This window comes from Dryobates pubescens, chromosome 15, assembly GCF_014839835.1.
Source record: "Dryobates pubescens isolate bDryPub1 chromosome 15, bDryPub1.pri, whole genome shotgun sequence".
Taxonomy (NCBI): Eukaryota; Metazoa; Chordata; class Aves; order Piciformes; family Picidae; genus Dryobates; species Dryobates pubescens.
In genome coordinates this window covers 8,496,854-8,516,251 of record NC_071626.1, presented here as the reverse complement: position 1 = coordinate 8,516,251, position 19,398 = coordinate 8,496,854, and the positions used below count along the sequence as shown (strand labels likewise).

The window sequence follows — 19,398 nt, the reverse complement described above, 5'->3', positions numbered from 1 at the left end:
ATGCACTAACCAGCTCACCTTACCTCATGAAAAGGAGATTCCAGGCAATCTCCGTCTCCTCCCTTCCTCCCTGTGCCCTCCCCTCCCACCACCCCACCCCCAACCAAACCTCTTAAATCGAAGTGTGGAAAACTGTCACATTTTACTCAGCATAGCGGCGTTCGCAACATTCCCCAGGGCAAAAGGTAGCTTGTTCGCGAAGGGCAGACGGGCGACATCTGCCATTCGTCAGCTCAGGTCTGTTTCGTTTCTGGGCTCTCAGATCAGACTTGTCTCAAGAAACCCAACAACAGAATTTGAGAGCAGAAACTAATTTAAGGACAACCAGGCTCCAGCCGTTTAAGATGCTGCAATGTAACAACTGGAGGAGAAGAATCGACTTGGCTGAACATCGCAGCAGCGGTACCTACACTGACTATCTGGTTTTCAGGTATGGAGTCCAAGGCAGGTTTGGTCTCTGACACTGGGGTTTTAATCCCAACTTCCCTATTGCAGGCTGCTATAGGTACCTGAGGATGGAGCTGCAAAATGTACTCGGGGTGTTCACTCTGAACCCTGCCCAGCCCAGACAAACAAGCAGAGTTTTCCTACAGAAAGTCACCTACAGTAGATTACAAGCAGTAACAGTGAGCCTATTAAAAAACCAAACCCAAACCAATTAAGATTTGGAGAAGTGAGCTTTGCTCCCCTGCATTTATCATTTTAAATGAAGTGCTTTTTGGCTCCCCAAAGCTTCCCACCTCTCTTGATACTTCCTGAAATTAAGTTAAAAGTGTTACAGAACAGAAAAGTTCCTCTTCTCAAAAGCAGGCTTTCACACAAACCTTAAGACACCAAGATGATCGAGCTGGGACCTATCTGCCTTATACCCATTTCTTTTAGAGAAAATAAAATTTCCAATTTCCTCAACATGCAAGACAAAAAATAAGAAGTTTTCCAGTCAACTATATATATATTTAAAAAAAAAAAAAAAAAAAAAAAGAGGAAAAAAAAAAAGAGGAGAGGGTCAGTGAAGTGGACTAGGGGCCGTTCTTATGGGCTTGAGGGATTTATATGGTGAATTCTAAGTCTAATCTGCATGAGAGACACCACAATGGGAAAGAGAAAGAAAAGGTTCCTTTCAATGCAAGAGGTCTACACTGGTCACCAGTGTATGTGGTCTCATTTGCGTGTGGGGGGAGGGGGTGGGGGAGGGGGTGGGTACTGGTAGGTGGCAGTCTGTCCCATGTAGCCCATCACATTAGTGCCAGGGGGCTGCGGAAACTGTTGTGACATGAGCGGCTGTGGCTGCTGGCCCGAGCGCCCCACCATCCCTGCATACTGCTGTTGGGTAGTGCTCTGTGAGGTTCTCCCAGCGGTGGCAGCTGTGGTGCTGGCACCATAGCCACTAGCACTGTACTCTGCAGTGCCATAGCCACTCGTGCCATAGGCAGCTGCTCCATAGCTCCCTTGAGTGTAACCATACTGGCTCTGTGCTGCCCCAAAAGCAGAATTTGGGCTCCCGTAGGCACTGCCATAGGTCTTGTTGGCTCCGTTGGCATAACTGTCACCACGCTCACGGTCTCTGAAGCCACCTGAGTCTCTCCGGCCCTCTTTCACTCCCCGGAGCCTCCTGTCACACTCTTCCTGGTACATCAGGTTAGGGTTGTTTACTGAACTGCTCGTTCGGTAACGAGAACGGCCTCCTGGCGATGGATATATTGAGATTTAGTACCATGAACAAGTCTTAGACAATGAACTCTGGTACAGTTACACCACCCTTTCTCCCCTTCCACATCCACAGTTTTGTCCAAAAGGGCCAAGTTCTTTTGACTGACTGCAACTTCCCTGCACAGCTGTGCATACGCCTCCTCATTCTGTTCAAGATTCAAAAGGGGTTCTTAATGCATGTGCTTGGAGACAAAGAAACAGAATACATTTAGGACTAACTTGGAAATATAAGGAAACTTATTATTCTTTCAGGGAGTAGGAAGAAAATAGTTTCAGTCCCTGAAGGTTAAGTTGGTGTATCCCTTTACTGCCTTAATTTTCCACGTGCATACACACGCATCCTATCGCCTGTGCTAAGGTAGGAGCTGCAAGGAACTGATTTATTCAAATGGAATTAGTTCTGTGAGGAACTTACCAGGAAAAACAAAAATAATAAAAAGAAACTCCCCACCTAGCTGGAAAGAAGTATTATATCTACATAATGTGCTGGGACCTGGGGTATAGAACAGCTTTATCACCAATCTGTTACCTTAACACTTACTACTTCTCTACCTACTTCTAATCTTCCCTCTGTCAAAGCAGGGAACCCATGCCCTGTATAGCCTTTTTCCCATGTGCTTTTACCTCCACCACCACCTCCGCCTCCTCTGTGGTCCACAAGCTGCATCAGCTTTGGATTGATGGCTTGATTGGCTTCTTCCAACACTTTGATAAGCTCCCTGGCTTGTTTCAGGTTTCCTGGTGTGAAGAAGGTGTAGGCAGTACCTTTGTTGGTACTACGCGCGGTACGGCCGATACGGTGCACGTAATCTTCAGAGCTGTTCGGATAGTCGTAGTTTATCACAAACTTAACATCTTCCACATCTTGTGAAGTGCCCAGGCGCCAAGCACAGCGAAGGGGTAGGGTTGAGGAAAGGGGAGAAGAAGAGAGGATGTGCCAACGAAAGGTGGGGAGCACGAATGCAGGTGACAGTAATAAGAAAAAAAACACCAACAAAGTTAGTAATTGCATGGAATAAATACAAAACAGACTCATCCCAAAAGAGAAGAAGACTTAAATTCGTGATCATCAGGAACAAAGACCTGTGTCCTGAAAAAGTGTTACAGCAGTTTTGCCCTGCGCTCAAATTCATCCTCCCCAGAATGCACTTCTCTGTCTTCCTGTGTCAAAGACACTGATGTTCGTGAATAAGCTAATTGAATTGCATACTTTTGTTTTTAAAAGGAAAAACACAATCTGTGAAATGAAAAGGTCACTCTCAGAGCAAACTGGGGTGGAGGATGGGCAGAACTGCCACAGCGAAGCTTTTACTCTGTTGGGAGGAGTCTAACAAATAGTAACGTTGATGAGGTCACTTACCTTCCACTCCGTAACATGAAATAAAAAGCAATTAAAAAAATATTCACTTTTGCAGTCCTGACAAAATACAGTGAATTACCTTCCCTAGCCTAAAGCTTAAGATACTCCAATTACATCAGTGTGTATTCAGCCAACTCATTCTCAGAGTATCTTAACTCAGCTTTGTAGTGATCACCAGAAGGCATTGCACTAACATGTCACCACGCTGTTACGTCCAGCTCTGGCAAGCTTTCCTAATTTGGACAACCCTGAATTCCAGCAGCAATTCTCTGCTTCCGGCGTCAGACAGAAGCAGGGAAGGATCACAATCGAGCTGTATGCAAAACGTGACTGGGGGTTAGGAGGTGAGAACCGATGCTTTATGGGAAGAGAGACTTTGCAAACTCGTGGGACGAAACAAGGTGAATGTTAGTGTAACGCTTCAGTGAAAGCACCTTCAGTACCAAACCCACCTATTTACTTGCAGTAAAGAGCACTCTCTTTTTAAAGCATGGTATTAAAGCCAACTGCCCTAGCAGCTCATGAAAAGAAAAAAAAAAAAAAAATTAAAAAAATCTGTATTTTACGAAGAATATTCTGAAAATATCCAAGATAAAACACAGATTTTTTGTGATTTCTTTTTTTTTGTTTGTTTGTTTGTTTGTTTTAAAGAGAGAAACATTCTCTGTTTGTTACCAGACCGATGCACACTCCCTCCTCCTGTGGGAAACCGCTGCAGCCGATCCCGTCTCTTTGCCTTTTATTTTTGGCGGCCTCCTTTCGAAAACTCCGCCCTCTGACACGGGACCACTGGAGCGCGGGGAGCATGCATCAAGGGTCCGTGGCAGCGAGAAGTCCCCACACACGCTCGCTCTGTGAACTGGCTTAGACGCTTCTCTGTAGCCCCATTTGGTTGTGAAGCGCCGGAGAACCTGGGTTCAGGTAAAAGTTTCAGGTCCTCCAACGCTTTTTGTCCCCTATTCAGGGCTCTTAGGGGCAATTGTCAAAAAAATGAAGATACAAAAATTACATCCAAAGGGTCAGACTGCATCTATTGCCCAGACTGCATCAATTTCAAAGGGGTTGTAGGAAAAGTAAAACCAAGGGGTTGTAGTGACAAGAGGGGGGACTTTATGTCTGTTTCTTATTACAGCATAGGGGGGGCTCCTCAGTCTTTGCTGACTCCAAAGTCCTGAATCACACCAAAAAAAGGGAGTGAGAAGGCAGGTTTCACAGGGGGCTGCGCGAGTCTCCAGCTAGGGTCCTTGATGCAACAGGGTTTTTAAAAAGGGAAAGTGAAGTAAAGAGAGGAGTGTGCATGACAGATCACATCTTCACAGCCAGGGTGTAACTAGTCTGACAAGCTGCAGGCTACATGATCCTCAGTCAGTCCCGTTTTCGCACATCCATCAGTAGCAAAGTGACTTGAATTACCAGAGAAGAAACAAGGACATGCTTTCCCGGCAGAAAGCACAGGAAATTGTGGCTACCAACATAGACAGAACTGACTTGATTGGGAAGAAGCGGGAAGAATGGGAAGGCAGGAAGAGGAAAATGCAAGGGTGTTTTCCAGACTAGGAAGTGGTCCTGGTAGAGCACACAGCTTGCTGAAGGTAAGACCAGAGCAAGTACAAGACCCAAGTCTTGTACTGGAGGCTTCTCCAGTCTAGCATGCTCCAAAGTGTCTGCGCGCTCGTGATCTTCCTGCGCTTTTAGAAGATAACATAGCAGGCTCAAGAATTGAACTGTCAATCATTTTTGACTGCTACCTGGCAAGCATTCCCTTTGTCAGACCATCAGGATACCCTATGGCACAGACAGTCTCAAGTTATTGATCGGGACAGATTAACACTAGCAAACATGCTAGTCTAGAGAGCTATTTAGACCATTAATGTAGATGTGCCCCCACCCCTGCACTGAGAATGATCTGCAGCTCATATCAAAGCTTCTGTTAAAGAAAACAAAACAAATCAAATTCAATGGTTTTAGTTTAATAGACTGAACAAAAAAAAATAAAAAATAATCAGTGCAGAGAGAGGACCTCACTCCAGGGAATTATCACAAAGAAGTCATCAGGGGACTCAGAACTTACCTGGAAGCTTTTTTGAAACCAATGTTCCATTAGGAAGAGGGGAAAGCCCTGGTGACTCAGCCAAAAGGCGCGCGCCCCTGTTTTATGTTATTTAGGTAGAAGCCTTCACTTTCCAGGATCTTGGAGGAAGTCGTCCAGAAGTTTGCCAGTTAAGGGACTTATTTTAAGAAGCAGCAAACTCAGGGCCCCAAAACAAGCAGAGATGTTGTTCAGTAACAAGAAACAGACTCTGGTACCTTTCCCCCTTCGCTCAGGTGAAGTGGAGGATGGGAAGTGGGGAGACTGTTTTTCTGAAGTGTTATCCAATTGAGTAGTTTTGGGAGGGGCTTTTTTTTTGAAAGGGTTGAGGCTGTTTTAAATGTCTAGGCAAGATGCACAAAGAAGCTACCAGCACATAGCAAGCCTGTTTAAAAAATGCTGCCAGATAAAGCAGCTCTTTCATACAAACTGGTTTCAGGCCTCAATCCCTTCTCCCAACAGGCCCAAGTTCTAACTGCACAGGTCCAGACATGACCCTAGAGGGCAGAGACTGAAGTCCATATAATCACCTCTCTGAGGAAGTGTTGGACATTTTTTTTGGGGGGGGGGAAGGGAAGGAAGGGTGAAGGTTGGTTGTGTGAACAAAGTCTGCCAAGTCTAGTAATGGTCTGCCTGCATTGCAGTGACCGTATGATGCACAGCACAGCCACCCTTTCAGCATATGAAAGAACTCGAGATCTCTCTGCACTGATTTGCAGTAATTTTGTCTAAGAGGTACTATAATAAGACACTGACCCCTCAAGTACTTTATCCTCTACCAGACTCAGGGAGGGTAGAGTTTTCAATGTCTGTTATTGAACTCAGAGCACTTCACAGGCCATGCTCCTCTTCCTGAGTGGGCAGATGTACAAGCACTGCGCTTAGCACACAGCGCTTCACAATACAAACATGCTTATTAAGAAAGGGGGCACAACTGATGCATCCAGACAGATCATTTTCATACCACCAGAATGGGGTTGTGTGATTCTGATTCAATTGCGCCTTTGGGTAACACGATGTTAAAAGGCCAGATATAATCTCAGTGGTCCTGCCTAGAAGGAACACAGAGGAGGGAAGGTTACATGTCAAGACCAAAGATCTGGAGCAGTGCTTTCTCAGATGTGAACACATCTGTGGGGTAAACACGCATGTACGCTGGGGTTGCTACATTCAAATCTGTGGTGTGTCATACAGGGAGAATATTAGCTATCTGCTGTTGAAATGCTCTCCCACAACTTCCTACTTGAACTTTATCTGACGGGCTCTGAACTGAGAGCAATCCATCCCTATAACCCAGCAACAAAAGCTGGATTTGGGGAAGTAGTGAGTGTGGTGGAAGGGTTGGGTTGCATAATTGGACGTCTCTTCTCCCTCTTGGCGATCGAATGGTCATGCCTAGGCCTTGCTGCAGACCAAAGCCTGTTCATTAGGAGCAGGAAGAGACTTTGAATATGAAAGACAAAAAAAAGATTAATGTTAAAAAACGTATTTCACATGTGGGGGAAAATCACGCTTTTGAGGTTTTTTTTTTTCTTTTTTTTAAAAAAGAAAACATATTTCAGTCCAATGAGAAAAATATGCAGCAGTAGGCAAGAGTGGTCTATGGGTACAAACCTAGCCCACGGGATGCAACGTCGGTAGCAATGAGGATAGGAGCCTTTCCAGAACGAAACTCTGTAAAACAAAGCACGCTATGAAGTAAGATTTCTTCAAAGGCTACATGAATTTGATTTACACTAAATGGTCATTTTCCAGAACCTAGGTAGGGTGGGTCAGAAGCCCCAGCAAGTCAGGATATAAGATGTCAACTATTTTTCAACATCTAGTTCTCTGGGCTAAGCAATTTTCTCGTTGTATTTCTGTCACAAAAATAACAAGACAAAAACCCACACCACCAAAACACCAACATAAAAAGACCCCCAAAAACCCCAACAAATGCCAAGAACCAAAATTAACAGCAGCAAGGCAGTTATTCTGAAATGTATCTATTGGGTATAGACACAAAATGTAACAAAACCAGAGAAAAGCGTGTCTCAGTAAATTAGGTACAGCAGCCCAAGTTATTCTCCCCTCAGTGATGGACTCACCATTAAGCACCCAATCTCTCTCTGGCTGACTCTTGTCTCCATGGATACACATAGCTGGCCAACTGCCAAACAAAGCAGCACATTAGTACAGACAGAAAAGCACATACATTAAAGGCAACAAGCAGCTTTATTTGCCTTTTTACTGAAATACCAAAAATAAAACTTGAGAAACATTTTGTTCCCTGTCCTCCTCTGGCCTTTATCTACCTAGCATGTATATTGGTCTGCTTCTTGGATGTTAAAACTACCTACCTAGACAACCATCTAAGCCCCATCACATTTGCTATATTGGTATTGCGATATGCAAAGAGCTGCAGAGCTCACAAATACTCTCTTGTACTAATGCTCTGATGGACTGCAATCTTCTGGGAAACAGACTGCATTCAGCCAAGAAAAGAATGGAGTTGTTGCCAGCAACAGCATCATGATCATTTAAACCTTACTGCTTTTGACTATGATTCCTGTTTCCCACTAAAATCAAGGGGAGGAGGGCAGCTAATCACCCATCTCTGCGCATCCTTCGAGTGAGATCATCACATCGCCTCTTTGTCTCCACAAAGATGATGGTCTTGTTTTCCTTCTCTGCCATGATTTCTTCCATCAGTTGTATCAGTCTAAAATAGACATGAGAGACAAGACGCAAATCCACATGTAAAAAAGCTATAGAAGCACTCTCTCAACTCACATTGGCATCATGTAAACCACGCACCCATGTAAATAAGACAGTACCACATGCAATTTAGGTCTGTTGCATAACGGTATGGTTAGAGTTCACACAATAGATTAGTTCACTGCAGGACTCAAAGGTTACAAGCCTCAAAGGTTAAATAACACCACAAGTCACTTCACTGTCCAGAAATTCTTATATGGCTTACAAAGCAATGCAGAAGTACAGGTCAAAAAAGTGAAACGGTAGAAAACTCAGCTTACTTATGGTCTTTCTCGCTTTCCATGCATACATCCACTATCTGCAGGATATTGTGGTTGGCACTCAGCTCCAAGTTCCCCACATTAATCTGAACATAGTCCTGCAGGAAGTCCTCAGCAAGCTGGCGCACTTCTTTTGGCCAGGTGGCACTCCACATCAGAGTCTGTCTGTCAGGCTGAGAAAAAGGGAAAATGCGGTTTTTTAAGGTACTGGACTGTGAATGAGAAACCAAAGGAAACTGTCCTCTTACAAGGCTCACGCACCCTGATCTGGTCAACAATTTTACGAATTTGGGGTTCAAATCCCATGTCCAACATCCTGTCTGCTTCATCCAGCACCAGGTACGTACACCGACGGAGGTTGGTCTTGCCTGCTTCAAGGAAGTCAATCAAGCGACCTGGTGTAGCAATGCAGATCTCCACACCTTCAAAACAGAATAAGTAAGAGGAGTAAGGCTCTTCATCTGAATGTCAATTGGTATTTTTAGTCAGAATGAATCACCTTCAGAGAAAAACTGTTTAGGGAAAAAAAAAAAAAGAGAGAGAGAGAAAAAAGGCACCACCCTCATTCGTACCCAACATTGAGTCATTTCAGTAGAAGCCCTAGTTTCTTTTAATACTTCTTTTTCCATTCTGAAATTACTGTTACATTGCCATTAGAATAATAAGTGCAGTATAAAAAGTAAAAGCTCACTGTCACAGAACACCAGTGAAGTGCTGTCCAAAAACCAGAAGTAAAAAGCTTCTACTCGAACCTGACCAACCTTTGCCCAGGGTTATGCATCTAGAGAGATGGAATTTGATTTTTGAAGAGAGCTAAATTTGCTATATTAATCAAGCATGAAGTGCTATTCTTCTTATACAGGTCAAATTACTCCTTCCACTCTGTTTTTAATATATTAAGCCAAAGCATGAACTCTAATACTGAATAATTATGCTCCAGCAGCAACATACAACCATCCTGGTTGTATGTTGGCATATAACCAGAATTCAAATATTCATAAGCTAGTACCAGGTATTCACACATTCCTTAAATCACTGAATCACAGATTAGTAGGGGTTGGAAGGGACCTCTGGAGATGGAGTGCAATCCCCCTGCCAAAGCAGGATTACCTAGGGCAGGTCACACAGGAATGTGTCCTAGCAAGTTTTGAAAGTCCCCAGAGAAGGAGACTGCCCAGCCTCTCTGGGCAGCCTGCTCCAGTGCTCCACCACCCTCACAGTAAAAAGTTTTTCTTCGAGGTGGAGCTTCCTGTCTTTCAGTTTGCATCCGTTGCCCCTTGTCCTGTCACAGGTCCCCATGGAAAAGAGATTGACCTCTTCTTCTTGACACCCACCCTTCACTTATTTGTAAACATTAATGAGATCACCTCTCTGGTCCAGTCTAAACAGACTTGGGTCTCTCAGCCCCTCTTCATAAAATAGATGCTCCATAAAAGACAAAACAGAGACTGGTTTTCACCAAATCCCAACGCTTACAAGTGAGTACATGTCACTGAAACATCCATGGAAAGTAAGCTTAGGAAATTAAAAGTTTAGGGGAATGAAAAATAGCAAAACCCCAACAGTTTTCTTGATGCTGGACTTACAGATGCAGAGTATTTTGTGGCAGCTCAAAGAGAAAATAGAAAGGAAATCTAATATCCAAATAAGTTGCTATACACCAAAGAACTACCTCATGAACTATCATTGTAACTGGAGAAAGAGACAGCCATTCATGTACACTCCCTTCCAAAGAGCTTTTAAGGAAATAACCTTGGGTTTAGAGACGTTTTTACAACGCCACCTCCTCCAGAAACTGCAAACACACGTTTCAAAATTACCTCTTTCTAGATCTCTGATTTGGGGACCTTTGGGTGCTCCTCCATAAATGCAGGTACTCTTCAGTCTTGAACACTTGCCATAGTCATCAGCCACCTGCTGCACTTGCTGGGCCAACTCTCTAGTTGGTGCCAGGACCAGACACTGTAAAAGGAATCAATTCAGGATAGCCAAGCTAGGCACACATCCTTAACAGAAGAGCTCCACACAGATACCATAAGCCAAGCTGACCAACTGCTGTATATTAGCTAAAACATTTAAATATTTTTAGACTATGTCAGCAATTGCACAGAATTTCAACTCAGTGGGATGCTCACATAGCAACTGATACGGCAATTTATAAGGAAGAACACAACTCATTAACAATGCCATGTCACTCATGTCATAGCACACAAAAAAGAAGAGAATCAACAAGCACTTACAATTGGGCCATCTCCTCTCTCCAAATATGGCTGGTGGTTGATGTGAACAATTGCAGGCAACAAGTACTAGAAGAGAAGAACTTCAAGTCAAGGCACAGGATTTCAGTATTCAATGCCAATAACCTCCTGCCATGACAACTAGATCACAGCAAGAGCCCATTTAGTCTAACATCCCTTCAAGAAGCCAACACCTGACATGAGAGATGGAATCCTTGGCTATATAGAAATCAGAATTCTGCAAAAAACAGACACTTGCATTTATTTGGCAAAACAGATTTTCAAAGCCACTGACCAACCATATCTGCTCTGACATGAACACAAAATGCTCAGCACCTCCAAAATGAAGGTTTATCTAAACTTGGAGTCTAAGTCAACAGAATTGATGAATTTCAGCACTAATCAATGCTTTTCACAGAGGGTAAAACTCCTTAGCCATTGCAGATAAAATTAAGGTGTATCTCATGCTAAAATGTACATACAGGTTTTTAAATTGCAATATAAGAATAGACTAAGAGAAGTGACTAAGCATCCAAAGGCAAGCACAAAATACATGCCTGTAAATGAGACAAGCTGAGACCTAAGTCTCACCCATGATGCAATAAAACAAGCTTTAAAACATGTAATCATTTCACTTTATGCTTGAAATACTGACAGATGGGCGCCAATTATTTTTTGTAATGTGGTGGGTTGAAGTCTCCCCCCAGCATTAACTTTGCCAAACCAGCTCAGTTAGAAGCAAATGAAGCTGTATTTACAAGAACTACACTCTACATTGGAATGCAATGAATAGGTACAAAATATACAGGATGTACAACATTATACAGATATTTACAATTAGCAAACAGCATGAAAATCCCCCTGGTCAGAGACCAGGGAAGCTGTTCCACTGCCCCTCCCCCTACCTCCCAGTCCCAAGAGAGAAAGGAGCGGAGAGAAAAGCATATCTTATTCTAGATAGCTATCCAATGGATTTGTTTAGAATAATCTTTTGTTTTCCTTTTTACACCCAACAGTGATTTATTTACATTTTTCTACTTTTCTGCTCAAAATCTGTAACCATTTTAAAGGCATAGCCTAAAATCACCACACCCAAAAAACACTAGAAAGTATCCCAGGGTGACTTCTGTAGTGACAAGGAAACCTAAATTAACAAAAAAAGGGGATGAATACATACTGCTAGTGTCTTTCCAGAGCCAGTCTGTGCAATGCCCACCATATCACGACCACTGAGAGCCAGTGGAAAGCCTTGGCACTGAATTGGAGTGGGTTCTGTGAAGTTCTGGTCCATCAAGGCATCCATCACATACTCTAAGAATTTAAGAAAGTAGGAACTTTCTTAAAGGGTAACTGAGACTTCAGAAAAAGGTTTTACAAAACAGAAAGGCCTAAGCAGTTGCTGGGTTTTGAGTAACCCTCAACAAATAGCAGAGTACTTACGCGGAAAACTACACTGGTGGAAAGCAAACACAGGCTTGGGGCAGCCTTCCATCCCTCGAATTGTTATCTCTTTCTTTCTCCGTAATTCTTCAACTTCATACTATTTATGTTGGGGAAAATAGAGCAAAGTAAAATGCCAGATGTCAGCAGAGACTTTATAGTGCATGTTACACCTATTTATCAGAGAACTGAATTGAAACAGAGATCTAAAAAGGACTGTCATCATAAAGACTTTAGAACTGAGTTACCCCACAGCTGCACCAATATTCAGAGCTCTCTATGCAGTTTGGAAGGAGCAGTTCAAGCTGTAGTATCTTGAAAAAGCCAACACCTCCTTTTGTAGAATGGCTTAGGCTGAGATCATCTACTCCAATACCCCTGCCATAGGGCACGGACACATCTCAACTATACTTGGTTGCCCAAAGCCTCATCCAACCCAGCCTCAAACACCTCCAGGGAGAGGGCATCCACAAGCAGCCCTTCAATTCCTCTATGCCACATACGTATCTCGTGAGTATTTTGCATAAAGGTTTGTGAGTCTATGTAAGGATAAGAACATTTTGTTTCTTTACTGGTGCTAAAAATTAAACCTTTTCATTTCTAACTATAAAAAGACATTGAAGAGAGAAAAAAATAACTGTAGACTCAAGTTGGGTAGGAAGGGGAGGTTACTCTTATCTATACAGGCAACACAATGTACTACAGACTTTTGAGCCCCCAGCGTAAGCAGCACATTGTTTTTAACACAGAATGTCCAATTACAGGGGGGAAAGCTAAAGGCTTTCCTGTCCCACCTGGAACAGCCACCCAGAAAGGGCAATCCAAACTCAAAAGGACAAGGAGCTAAGCAACTTGGTCTAGTTTTGAGTTATTTCTGCTCCCAGGGGATTAAATGAGAGAGCTCCCATGGCCTCCTTCAGGCTGAATTATTACTACAATAAAATACTACTTTAAAACATTTCTTAATGTATTTCTGCCACTCATGACTTTAGTCCATTATTTCAGGTTTTTTGCCAGTACTGCAACTCCCACATTCTCCAACTCTGCACTGATGAATAGCTAGACCAGACAAGCATTATGATGAAGACTTACAAAGGACCAAGTGTGAAGTATCTTGTATAAAAACAGCTAAAAGCAGAAGCATCACCTTTGCTAATATTGAATAATCAGGGCAACTGAAAAACCACTACTCCACAGAGTACACACATGCCAAACATGCTTAATGAAGACAGTTCTATTACACACTGTTTTTCCACTTGTGACATTGTCTCTTCTAAGCAAAATGAGACAGAACACGAAAACTTACCGGAGTTAGCCTGGCCACTTCCGGGTGTTCCACATAAAAATTCTTCTCAAACTTGGGCAGTTCACTTAAATCCCACTTTTTCTTTCGCAAACGTTCCCCCGGATTACCAAATTTCTTTGGAGGAAGAGGACCTCCACGACTTGCTCCAAACCTGAAAATGTCAATGTCAATGTCAGTTATAAGGCAGTATTTAATTACTCTGGGATTTGTTCATTAAGCATTTTCCAGCCTATTTCCTCTAAGTTGACACAAGTGCACAATATTCCAGCAAAAGTCACCCACCTTCCAGCATTATAATGGCATACAACTTCTTGAAATAACCTAAACCTGCTTTAAGTCAGTTCTAAAGCCAAAACCGTCTCAAAGTTTCCTTCCAGTACAGCCATTTGAAGGTTACTGCCTTAACTCTCCTGTCTCTAGCTTCCGACCTCAAGTCTTCCTTCATCAGGACAAGGCTGCAGGTATAACTACAGCACTTACCTCCTCTGACAGCACACTTAAAATACGGTTAGATAAAAGGCATGAGGAAAATCTCTAACTGCAAGTTCCTTTAATCTCTCTTGAGGTTAGTTTTACACCAAAACAGGTATTTCATTGGCTGCCCCTGTGTCTTCTTTCTTACAAGCAGCACACCTCAAATGAAAAAAAGAGTGTAGAACAGAAAGTAAACAAATCTAGCCACACCTGCAAGGCCATCAGTAATTCTGCAACCAAAGCAATAAAAAATAAAAAGTAGTAAAAAAATCTCTCTTTTTAAACCCAAGTCTAACAGGGGGGGAAAAAAACAACCAACAACGTACTTGGGAAAAATCATATCCTCTCTCAAGTGTTTCTGATACAGATTCAAGAGAGTAAGATGTTTACTAAAAATTTCCTAGCTAGCAGAACAGCTCAAAAGTTGCTCTCTGTCACATTTTCTTCACCCAGTTAATTTAATACACTTCACAAGGTTACAAAATAATGACTCATTAATGCACTGGACACAGCATGAGTTTCTGGCAATAATCTGTAAGAGTAACTGAGTGGAATATTTACTGTAAATATTATAAATTACCTATCTTGAAATTCCATTAAAAAACACATTATAGCTCCTTCATTAGTATTATACAGACACAGCAGAAGGCACTTTTCCAAATGTTACCAGGTCAAATTTTGCCCTCATGCAGACTTTGGTTTCTGCAAAGTATCAACTCAGGAGAAATGCCCATTTTATCTAGACACCAAATCCAAAGTGTCTGCATCTTACCCAATCAGACCACTAGTAAATAACTGTTAATGAAACAAACTGAAAGCAGCAAAAATCCCAAAGTAATCTTATTCCATTAATAACCTGGGGGAGAAGAGCATGTGCTAAAAAAATAAGTCAAATTTGAAACAAATGTCTGAATTAAGTCTAAGACTATCTCTTCAGACACTAACTTTTTTTCTTTACGTTACTTAACAATGGAAACTAGAAATTACAGTGATTAAAGAGAGTCAAAAAGACCAGAACTCAATTATTGACAGGAAGAAGGGGTCAAATATTTGGAAAAGCTAAGCTATGATAGATGTAATTTAACTTAAAACCTGCTAAGTGAGTTTGAAATGTTTTATTGAAACTGTTCATTAAGTCTCTTCCCTTTCCTATAAACATCCCTTATTTTCTCACCAGTATGCTTATCAGATCCCTTCATAATCAGCAATTTCTGTCACATGAAAAGACTGAAATCCAAACTGAAAAAATCATTTAAGCATTGCATTTTCTTTCAGGACAAAGTAAAAAGAAGAAAAGAAAAAAAAAATAAGTGTAGATTTCCCTTTACAGGAACATTCACCTCTGCTGAAGATGTCTGCTACTGATCAAGAAAACTAGAGGTCAAAACAACTATTTCAACATGTCAAAGTAATAACTGTATTTTGGGGCTAACAAAACCCAGTCTCAGTGAAGTCAACTGGAGATTCAAAGTCATCAGTGAGTTTCCTTATGAAACATATGGAAGAACTGATTGCAATTCTGGACACTGAAACAGATGAGTACTATGAGTATTTGCTCCATAACTATCCAGAGGGAAGAATTGCTATATTTTACATATAAGAAACACAGTTTCAGTTCTTCATTCTTACACAATATGACTGTTCACTGACCTGAAAGAAGCCCTGCAGCAGTCTTCCAACACTGCTTTGCTCAACTTTTATCAGCTAAACTGGCAGTGCCACTGTACATACTATTTATCATTTAAACTGACAGTGACACTCTACTTTCTGATCGCAAATACAATGAGATTCCCATTTCAGTTAAACTGATTTAAATCCAAGATTACACCACTGATTTGCCAACAGTCCTCTTTTCAAGTGTCAATTCAGACCAACTCAAAACAGTCTTCTCAAATACTACCAGCACCATCATTTCTGGGATAGAATTGAGCAAATTTATTACACTGCGGAGCAAAAAAGTACAACTTCCATTCTAAGAAGTCACCTACAACTTATTCCTGACAGGAGGAAAACAGCCTGCATTTGGTTAGCCTACTAAGAATCAGCACTGAGAAGGGGATGTAACTTTCAAATGGTGCTTAATCAGCACCCTGAGTGGCTCAGAATTTATATTATAGAGGCCATTTAGGAAATATGATGGTTGGTAGTGGTTACAAATATTTTTACACCTTAAACAGATGTATGGAACAACCTGAATCCTGAGGCATTAAAGCTTCCAAAATAATATGCCAAGAAAGCAATTTTCCATGCAAATGCTCAAAAACATTCACAAAGAAGTATGGCAAGCACTCCTTTTGCTTATGCAAACCCCCTGATCTAAAAAAGGAGCATCCACTTATATTCAAAGCCTTTACACAAAATGAGACTGTATGCGTATTTTAAGGCACATCAAGTGATGTGACCACGCTTTGGTCAGTATTCTTTTAAGTAACCGTATATAAATCTGCACACTCAAACACTCACTAAACTCCAACACCACTGAGGTCTGACCTATCTCAGGCTTGCCAAAGCATTTTCCAATGCCCTTGGGTTAAACTGAGCTGGAAATCTCAAAGTGGAGAAACACCGGAACTCTCCTCTCTGTGGAAAAAAAAACAAACACACCCCACAACAAACTATCTTTTCATTTCAAAGCGTGAAATGTGGGTGTAAGATAAAGCAAGGACACAACTATCTCTCTTCACAGGCAAGAAACTAAATGTTAAAATGCACTGCAACATAAACCAAAATATTCCTGAATCTCCCAGCACGGAGAGAAAACAAGGAAGGGGGGAAAGGAGGGAAGACTCAATAACTGAGATCCAGTCTGCCACAATAAGTAACAGAAGACACACAACGCATTTATTGCTAATTCTTGAGAACAGAGACCTAAGAACCTGCAATTTAAAGGAGAGAAAACACCACTCCTAAACTAGTTCTTTCTCTTGAAAAAGGCTTAGGAGAAACATCTTACTACTCTCAACCCTTTAAAAACCTCAAGTCTCAAATTAGTCACATACTGTAATGACAATATATTGATTGTTGCCATCCTCAGAAGAAAAAATAAAAATCAAACCCACATTTTCCAAGCCAAGCTTTCTTTAAATAGCATATTCAAGCACATCAAGCACTAGTCCTCTGCACCCTCACACAAAATCCTGTTTGACTACTATGTAAGCTTGGTCATGCTAATTAAGTGTGGTCCAGGGCCATGTTTACGAAGATCACCTCCTGAGTATGCAAGCTGCCTGCATGGCAGCAGTTTTCAATCTTATTTCCTCTCACGATAAGCCTGGGAGTGCAACTGAGGAAGATCTTTCACCAAATGCCATCTTTCTAGTAAGTCTAGAAATAGCAATGACAACCCGAAGGGCAGATCGTCCAACCACCCTTGCCAGAGCCATCAAGACCTTCGTTGCTTGAGGAGAGGGAGGAAAAGAGAGAGTGGGGTATAGAAAAAGAGATCTAGCAGAAAGCAAAATGGGAGGCCTTAGAATTGCAAGCAAGGCACGCACGGTTGTATACGAACGACAGAAAAGCTAAATAAAAGCCTCCTCAAACCACCACTCGGCCTTGTTAACAGAACCTTACTAAGAAAATCTCCAGCCCATCCTCCTCGGGTAATTTCGGGGGAAAAAGTTCCCCCAGTACCGCAAGCAGAACGCGGCCCCCTCATTTCGACGACTCCTCCCCGGCCTTCCTCCCACTAGGCCCCCAACGCGGGGCAGACGGCTTCCCCCACCGCCCCCATGCCGAGACGACCTGCGCCGCGCCAGCCCCCCATTCCCGTCCCCCCAACCCATCCGGCCCAGCTTATTCCCCCAACACCTTCCCCCCGCTCTCCCCCCCCCCCCCCCCCCATCTCCCTCCCCTTCCCCGCCCCCCCCTTACCCGCCGCGGTCTCGGTCTCGGCCCCGGTCCCCGAAGCCTCTCATCGCACCCGGAGGGGTGGGAGAGAGACAGCGGAACGCCGGCCGTGGGGACGGCGAGGGACTAGGGGTACGGGGAGAGGGTCCAGCCAGGGGCGGCTGTGTCTCGGAGGATTCGCTTTGCGCCACCTCGCTTCTTTGGTGGGATACAAAAGGAGAAGAAGTCGTCAGTGGGTCAGAGACCCGCTGAACGTCGGCGGAGGGAACGGCGGGGCTCTCGGTCGACTCCAGGGCCCGTGAAGTGTGGAGACACCAACGTCTTCTACCTCTGGGCTCCCGGCACAAAATGGCTGCCGCCGCCCCAATCTGCTTCAGTTACGTTACGGACGGCCCGACGCTGCGCAAACTGCGGCCCTCGAAAATAACTAAGTCTATTCCCGGAAGCCAACTACGCCCTAAGGTCGCTTGGCGAAACACTGCTCGGCGCGGCAGGCAGGCTACGAAAAGTACGTAGCGTTCTTCACTTCAGCCAGGCCTGTCATGAGAAAGGGAGGGAGGAGAGTAACGCTCTCCCTATTCTTCAAAGTCTGCTAAGCAAGGAGTGAATCACGTAACCTCTTCTAGACAGCAGGGAAAGCCTATGCCGAAGCGTACGTTACGCCAGTACACGGCGTACGGAAATTGCGTAACTCAGGCTGGCGTAGGGCAGGAAGAAGCCGTGTGCTTTGCGTAAAATTCTTCCGCGGGTTGTGCAGGCAGGGCTGGAGGATTACGTTAATTTTTCAGCTTAGTAGGGTTTGGAGAATACGGCTTGTCGCTTACGTTGGCCCGTGGAGGGTGGCGGCAGGGTTGGAGAGACAATAACGGGAGTAGGGGGCGGGGGCTAGGCCAGGCGGGAGCAGTCCCTCGAGCATTGCTGGTGGGCCCGGTGGGTTGGGAGTTTTTCCTTCGTTTCTTTCCGTGGCAGATCACTAGGGGAATGCTGGGGCAGGAGCAGGAGTCACAGCAGCCATGACGTGTGCATCTTCCTGAGTGCTAGGAGAAAATGGCATAACGGGCATAACAGTGCCGGCAACCCCCGGTCACACGTACACCCCAGCAGCTGCAGGAGGTTCATGGCACCTCTCCAGAAAATAAACGAATTCACCAGTTTGCCCACTGTGGTGTTACTGCAGGCGTTCTAAGAAATCGCGTGAAGTACTTGAAGGACACAAGGCACAGCGTAGACACTGTGTTTGTAGCCTGTTAGCACTGACTAGCCAAAACAACCAGAGACTCCTAGATAAAAAGTACAATAAGCCACGAGGAAATTATGTGGCACAGGCCATGAGTTCTGTGCTGAGCTTACACACTTATGACCTATCCAGAAGCAGCTGGTTCAGTCTGTCCTGGCACAATCAGCTAGGGTTGGTCTGTGTACAACAGCCAAACCAGGGCTTGGCCCAAACCTGTACTGTCAAATTTATCAAAAATCGGTTTACTGGCAGAAGAGAAAGACCTTTCCATTTTCAGACCTTCAAAACAAATAACAGTCTGGAATGAGACACAGATTGTTTACTGATTTAGTTGTACTTGCTGTATGTGCTATGTATGGTACATGTGGGAAAGCAAAAGGCTTAAAATACTGGAAGAAACTTGGGCCTTTTTAAGTGGGTGGGAGAGGGTCAAATGACACTGTAAGCTCTCACCAACACTCTGTACTGAGCCATTAGATAGGAATGCCTGGTGTGGCACGCCTGGCACATGCAAAGATTTAAATGTTACATTAAATGACATTCCTGGCTCCCTTAGATCAGCCAGCCTCCTTGCTGGCTTCTCTCTTGTCTTCTGTCTGCTGTAAAAACAAAAATCAAAAAACAACCAGTACTTTGCCTCAGGAAAAAATATCAAAGATCTGTTAAGATACTACTTATAGAA

At 43.4% G+C, this 19,398-nt stretch overlaps 1 protein-coding gene across 1 annotated transcript; it reads right to left on the bottom strand.

The window, feature by feature from the left end:
* Positions 1–971: 971 nt before the first annotated feature.
* On the bottom strand, positions 972–17,985 carry DDX17 (DEAD-box helicase 17). Its single transcript, XM_054167894.1, has 13 exons — positions 17,504–17,985; positions 13,160–13,310; positions 11,854–11,953; positions 11,591–11,724; positions 10,417–10,482; positions 9,997–10,138; positions 8,438–8,598; positions 8,177–8,349; positions 7,750–7,860; positions 7,247–7,308; positions 6,774–6,833; positions 2,335–2,574; positions 972–1,685 (listed from the first exon to the last, which is right to left on the bottom strand). The coding sequence occupies exons 1-13, from the start codon at positions 17,545–17,547 to the stop codon at positions 1,162–1,164; spliced, it is 1,968 nt and encodes a 655-aa protein (XP_054023869.1). The 5' UTR covers positions 17,548–17,985; the 3' UTR covers positions 972–1,161.
* Between the last annotated feature and the right edge of the window lie 1,413 nt (positions 17,986–19,398).